This window comes from Nannospalax galili, unplaced genomic scaffold (genome assembly GCF_000622305.1).
Source record: "Nannospalax galili isolate Female #2095 unplaced genomic scaffold, S.galili_v1.0 scaffold218, whole genome shotgun sequence".
Classification (NCBI taxonomy): Eukaryota; Metazoa; Chordata; class Mammalia; order Rodentia; family Spalacidae; genus Nannospalax; species Nannospalax galili.
The window spans coordinates 1382495-1389155 of record NW_008343207.1 but is presented as its reverse complement, the minus strand read 5'-3'; the positions used below and the strand labels follow the sequence as shown (position 1 = coordinate 1389155).

The 6661-nt window shown below is 47.5% G+C and overlaps 1 protein-coding gene across 1 annotated transcript in view; it reads left to right on the top strand.

Annotated features, from left to right (window-relative positions):
- Positions 1 to 6661, top strand: part of Dnah10 (dynein axonemal heavy chain 10) — a 149456-nt gene that overhangs the window by 34413 nt on the left and 108382 nt on the right. Inside the window, exons 13-15 of the mRNA XM_008839272.3 lie at positions 2137 to 2313; positions 3097 to 3222; positions 5482 to 5654. Of these exons, the coding sequence (XP_008837494.1) occupies positions 2137 to 2313; positions 3097 to 3222; positions 5482 to 5654 (476 nt within the window). The remainder of the gene's footprint in view (positions 1 to 2136; positions 2314 to 3096; positions 3223 to 5481; positions 5655 to 6661) is intronic.

Sequence of the window (6661 nt, the reverse complement as noted above, 5' to 3'; positions counted from 1 at the left end):
AGAGAGAGAGAGAGAGAGAGAGAGAGAGAGAGAGAGAGAGAAAGAAACAGTAACCATGACTAACCTTATCTAAGGTGTGTATGTGTTCCTAGTTCAGAAAACTCTATCCAGTGTCCACATAGCCCAAGTTATGGTACTGGGCATGAGACATAGAGATGAGCAGGAAACAGGCTGGAGGGATGCTTGGTGATTAAGAGCACCTGCAACTTGTTCCTGTTATTTCTCTGTGATAAAACACTTACCAAAACCAACTTGGGAAGGAAAGGGTTTACTTGACTTACATTTCCACACCACATCACTGGGGGATGGCAGAGCAGGAACTCAGGGTAGGAATCTAAAGACAGGAACTGAAGCAGAGACCATGGAGGAGCGTTGCTTCCTGGCTTGCTTCTCCTGGCTTGCTCAGCTCCCTTTCTTACACAGCCTAGGGCCACTTGTCCAGGGATGACATCTCTAGGCTCCATTTGTATATGCATTCATATGCACAATGAGTGCATATACATGTATAATTTTTTTAGTCTAAAAAAAAAGGAAACCAGGAAATCAGTATCTAGTAGAAGAAACAGACAAAAAACGATCATGTTGAATCTCATTCAAAAAAGTCGAGCCAGGTGTGGTGATGCCATACCTTTAATCCCAGTACTCAGGTGGCAGAGGCAGGGGACACTCTTGTGAGACTTGAGGTCAGTCTGGTTTACATAGCAAGTTGCAGGCCAGTTGGGGCTTCCAGGAGGCCCTGTCTCAAAAAACAAAATGAAACAAAACAAACAAAACCAAAAACTACCACCACCACCAACAAAAATATTAGATCATACAAAATAATTAGGTTGGCTTAAGGTGGGTCAGCAAATGGGTAACACACAGGCCTGATCTAGTTCCCTGACGTGGGAGTCCCCCACACTGCTGTAACAAGTTGCCACAGACTCAGTGACAAACAATAGATTTGGAACTCATAGCTCTGGTGGTCAGAGGTCTAGGGTGGGCTCCCTCCCTGAGCTGCAGTCTGGTGCCAACAGGGCTTCGCTCCCTTTTGGACTGGCCAGGGAGAATGATTGCCCTGGTGCTACCAGGTTGTGGCAGTTCCTGGCCCTTCCATCTTCACATAACTCCTTCCTTTCCATCTTTGCCTCCCCAGGTCTGTGCTGCCTTACAGACCTTTGGAATCACAGGGGACCAGCCCTGAAAACCCAGATGGATCTGTCTATCAGCTATAGGCTGGTGAGATGGCTCAGACTTTGCTTGCTGCAAAGGCTGCTAACCAGAGTTTGAGCCCCAGAACCCCAGAGAGAAGTGAATCCACAAAGTTGTCCTTTGACCTCTACACACATGTCATGACAAGTGTGCCCCCCAGCATGCACACACAATAATAAATAAACAAAAATTAAAAAGAAAACTGAAGTTAAGTGAAATGGTGCCATAATCTCATCTGCAAGTGCCATTTTCCCTGGTGGAATATAACATTCATAGGTTCTGGGGCTAGTGGTGGGTGGCTGTACTGCTTACCACAGGTAAGGACACAAATGTACCCGTTTCTTTCTTCCTCCTCCTCTTCCTCCTCATCTTCATCCTTCTCTTCCTCCCTCTCTGTATTGACTCTGGAACCTAGGGCCTAGCACATGCTAGGCAAATGCTCTACCACTGAGTTACAGTCCAGCCTGGAAATACTTATTTTAACATGTATGACATAAGCCAGTGGGCACAGTGGGCATATCTAGAACCGATTTATGAATCTCCAATCATTCAATTAAATCAATATATACAGGGTGGGTGTCATAATACACATGATTTGCAACATTGCATGTGTTTAACCAAAAATAATAGAGAGAGCATTACCAGTCTCTGTGAGATTGAGGCCAGCCTGGTCTACATAGTGAGTTCCAGGCCAGCTGGGGCTACAGGGAGACCCCGTCTCAAAAAGACCACACAAAAAAGTAGTAAATAGTAAGCCAACAGTAAAGATAGAATTCCAGAGATCTTAGAGTTTTTTTTGTACTCCCCTTTTTCAGTGCTGTAGATCAACCCAGGCACCAGCACACCCAAGTGCTCTACCTCCAATCTGCACCCAGCCCTGATTTACATTCCTTTAAAGATTCAGTTCTTCACTTAGTCCTTCTCCCTGGCTTGATTGCTTTTCAGATTGACATTGTCAATAAGATCTTTGTGCAGAACCTGGACAACCCGCCACTGTATAAGAACCACCCTCCTGTGGCGGGCGCCATCTACTGGGAGCGGTCCCTGTTCTACAGGATTAAGCATACCATCCTCAGGTTCCAGGAGGTTGAGGAGCTTCTGGACAGTGACCGTGGCCAACAGGTATGACTGCTCCCAGCAACTTCCAAGCCTTCACTGGTTTCCAGGAGAGAATGACTCAGCAGCAGACCCATACCTACAGGCATCTCCTGCAGTCCTTGGCTTAGGCTCATCTCTAAAATAACTCTTTCTGTCTCTCTCTTTTGATCTCAGAACATAGAAGCTCCTCTTAGGCACTTAACTGCTCTGGAGGATGACCGCCATCTTTTTTTTGGAGACAAGGTCTCATGTAGCCCATGACTTCGAACTCACTATGTAGCTGAGGATGATCTTGAACTTCTGATCCTTCTACTTCCATCTGAGTGCTGGGATTACAGGAGTGTGCCACCACACCTGGCTTATGTGGTACTGGGGATGAACCCAGGGCTTCATGCATGCTAGGAGAGCACCCTATGGACTGAGCCATGTGCCCAGCCTATGACCATTGTCTTTTTGATGACCATTGTCTTTTTGACACTGTCTGCTCCCCCTCAGCCTGTGGCTTTTTGTATGTGACCGAGCAGAGGGTGGCAAGCATTTTCCTTTAAGATACATGTCATTTATATTGTAGGTATTTGAAAGGCATACAATCTGCACTGCCAGGTGGACTCAAGACAGCAAATATAGAGGGGCAGACACACCTCTCTCCTCATCCAGAGAATGTAGTTTGCTGGTCTCTGTTAGACCATGCCTGGTTTTCAGGTCAAACAAAGCCAATGCATAGGCAGATCCAGAAAGACAGAGGTACAGAGATGAGAAGGTGCTATTTCCAGGGACGAAGTGACAGTTGCTCAAATTCTCAACTAGGTAAAGCAAAAATACCTGGAGGTGGGCAGGACGATGAAGGACTATGAGGACCGAAAATACGAGCAGTGGAAGGAGATGACAGAGCAGAACCTCCCATACCTCATGAAGAGTAGCCTGCTCGCCAAGGTGTGTCTGAGACCTCACCTCGAGGGATGGCAGCTAAAGAAGGTGGCACTACCACCATGTTCTGGGGGAGGGTGCACAGGGCTGTGGATGAGAGTGGGCCAATACCAGCAGCCCAACGAGACCCCGTGGGCAAGCAGTTCAGCCTCAGTCTCTCTGTTTATGAGTCCAGGGACTGGCAACCAAGCTCAGTTGGTAAAGTGCTCCCCCTGGGAGTTCCAAGTCAGCAAGAGACTTTGTCTCAAAAGAAAAAGGGAAGTGGGGCTGGAGCAATGGCTCAGTGTTTAAGAGCACTTGCTGCTTTTGCAGAGGATCTGAGTTTGATCCCCAGCATCCAGTGGCTCACAACTGCCTGTAACTCCATCTGAGGGCACCTGCGCATAACTGCACACACATGTGCACACACATAAAAAGAAAATAAATCTTTTTTTTAAAGAAAATAAATCTTTTAAAAAAGAAGAAAAAAAGAAAAAGGAGACAGCACTCAAGGAATGATGAAGTTATCCCCACATGCACCCATGTGCTCCCACCCACATGCACCTACATACACGTACATCACCTACACCTATATACTTACATCTGCACACACATGCATTGCACACACATGCACTGCACACATGTGCATATATGTGCACACACGTTAAAAGAAGTAAAATGAGTGGGCTCGATGACATAAATGTGTGAAGGGCTAGGGGTATCATCTGTGAGTCACAGGTGATAGCTTTTATGTTTATTTGTGTCTGTATGTGTGAGTATATGTGTATGGGCCCACATGCCACAGTGTGAGTGTGGAGGTCAGAGAACAACTTCTGGGAGCTGGTTTTCTCCTTCCACCATGTGGGTTCCTGGATTGAATTCAGGTTGGCAGCAGGCACCTTTCCCTGCTGAGCCATCATGACAGCCCACAGATGACAGGTGTTTTTTTTTTTTTTTTAACGTGTATGTGTGTATTGCCTGTGTGTAGGTAAGTGCACCTGTGTCGTGCAGTGCCTGCAGAGGACAGAAGAGGCTGTTGGATCCCCTGGAACTGGAGTTTCAGACAGTTGTTAGCTGCCATGTGGGTGCTGGGATTCAAACCTGGGTCTTCTGCAAGAACAACCAGTGTTCTTAACTGCTGAGCCATATCTCCAGCCCCAGGTGACAGTTTTTAACCTTGCCTGTGTCCCATCTTTCCCTTTCTGGCCCAGGGCCTGGCACATGGGCAACACTCATGAGGTCAGGGTCTGCTTTTGACCTAGTAGAGTTATGTCTGCAGTTCCTGAAGTTCTTAGTGGGTATTTCTGCCACCCTAAGGGCAGAGGGCTCCATGTAGCTGGGGGATTGGGGTGCTCAGGGCCCCTCCCCAGGGCTGCCCAATTCTAGCCTGTGCTTGCCAATGTGATTCAAATTTTCTGTTTTCAAAGAGAAGCCAGGAATCTCTACTTTTATGTGATATTGCCTAATTTTCGACAATTGGTAGCTAAATAGGTGTGTGTGTGTGTGTACACGCGCATGTGCGCCCACGCAGAAGCCACAGGTTGACATCAGGTGTCTTCCTCAACCATTCTCCACCTTAGTTTTTGAAGTGGAGTCTCTTACTGATCCAGGAGCTCATGAATTTAGCTAAGTGGGCTGGCCAGGCAACTCCCAGGATCCTTCTGTCTAGGTTATGAATGTGTTGTTTGTGGTGTGTGTGTGTGTAGTGTATGCATGTGTTCACACATGTCTGATTTTTTACAGGGTGCTGACAATCTGAACTCAGGTCCTCATGCTCAAAGAGCAAACACTACCTACTGAGCCATCTCCCCAGCCTGAAACTGAATCCTTTAAAAACTCTGCTCACGGGGCTGGAGAGATGGCTCAGCAGTTAAGAGCATTGGCTGCTCTTGCAGAGGTCCTCTTCTGACCTCCGTGGGCACTGCATGACACGGGTGCCCTTACCTACATGAAGGCAGTGCCCACAGAGGTCAGAAGAGGCTGTTGGATTCCCTGGAACTGGAGTTACAGACAGTTGTTAGCTGCCATGTGGGTGCTGAGATTCGAACCTGAGTCCTCTGCAAGAACATTCAGTGTTCTTAACTGCTGAGTCATCTCTCTAGCCCCACAAATAATAAAATATTTTTAAAAAACTGTTTACCAAACAAAATGTGTGATCTAGCTAATGCCAGCCTGTGCCCATTTGTTGGGGAAAGGACTGGCACTGATCCTTTTTAAGTTCATGTTTAGCAGGCTGCGTGAGCAATGGTGGCCGGCCCTTCCCACACTGAAACATCTCTTCCACAGACTTCTACCACAGCAGAGGAGGGGCCGTCTCTGGATCGGGGGGCCGTGTTTGTCATCAACTTCTCCCCTGTTCTCAGAGAGATTATTAATGAGACCAAGTACTTGGAACATCTGGGGTTCACTGTCCCTGAGCTGGCGAGGAATGTGGCCCTCCAGGAAGACAGATTCCTCAGGTGAAAGACCTTGCTAAATCAGAGGGGCTGCTTTGCTTTCGGAGTCTCTTGGCACACTATTTTTCATGTGTGTGTGTGGGGTGCATGTGCATGTAGGGCCAGATGTCAACCCTGAGTGTTGTCCTCAGTCGCTGCCCACCTTCTTTTTTGAGGTGGGGTCTCTCACTGGCCTGTAGCTTGTTGGTTCAGCTAGGCTGGCTAGCCAGTGAGCCCCAGGGATCAGCCTGTCTCTGTCTCCTCAACACTGGGTTACAGGTACATGACACCTACTATGCTCAGCTTTTTACATCGGTGCTTAGGGGTCAAACTCAGATCCTCAATGCTTGCAAAACAAGCACGTTACCAAGCGAGCCATTTCCTCAGCAGCCCCCTAAAATGATGGTGGATTCCTCCACTCAATGCTCCTGTTTCTTTTTTAAAAAAATTATTTTTACAACTTCATATATGTATTCTTTGCAGACCTGACCCCTCTTATCACCCACCTCCATCTCATCTCTGTCCCCCTCTTCCCTCCTGACAAGTCTCTCTCACATGTTTATGACTGATCATTTGTTTGGTGACCCACTTAGATTAACAAAGGCTGACTGTGTGACTGTGGGTTCGGAGGTATCCATTACAGCCTGGTGGTCTTAGCAGAGGGTACACAACTGCAGACAGTGATTCCCACTCTCCGAGAGTCTGTCTATGCAAAGCTTTCATTTCTGTGGTGTATTACTACCAACACTGACATCAGGAGTTAAAATAATAGACGGTTCAGGTTTTGACTTACTCAGCCACAGAGCATGAGCCATTGCTGATGATGCATACGACATTCATGTCCTCGGTGCTGGAGATCCTCAAACATGCAGGGCAGGCCCTCTGGTCCTGAGCCTTACTCCCACCCTCTGCACATGTCCTGATCAAAAGTAATGGTGGGTCAGGTCTTTGGGAATGTGCCACCGAGGTTCCTAAGCTCTGTACAAGCTTCATGTCCTGCCTGTGTCACTTGCTGTCCCCTGTGCTGGGTC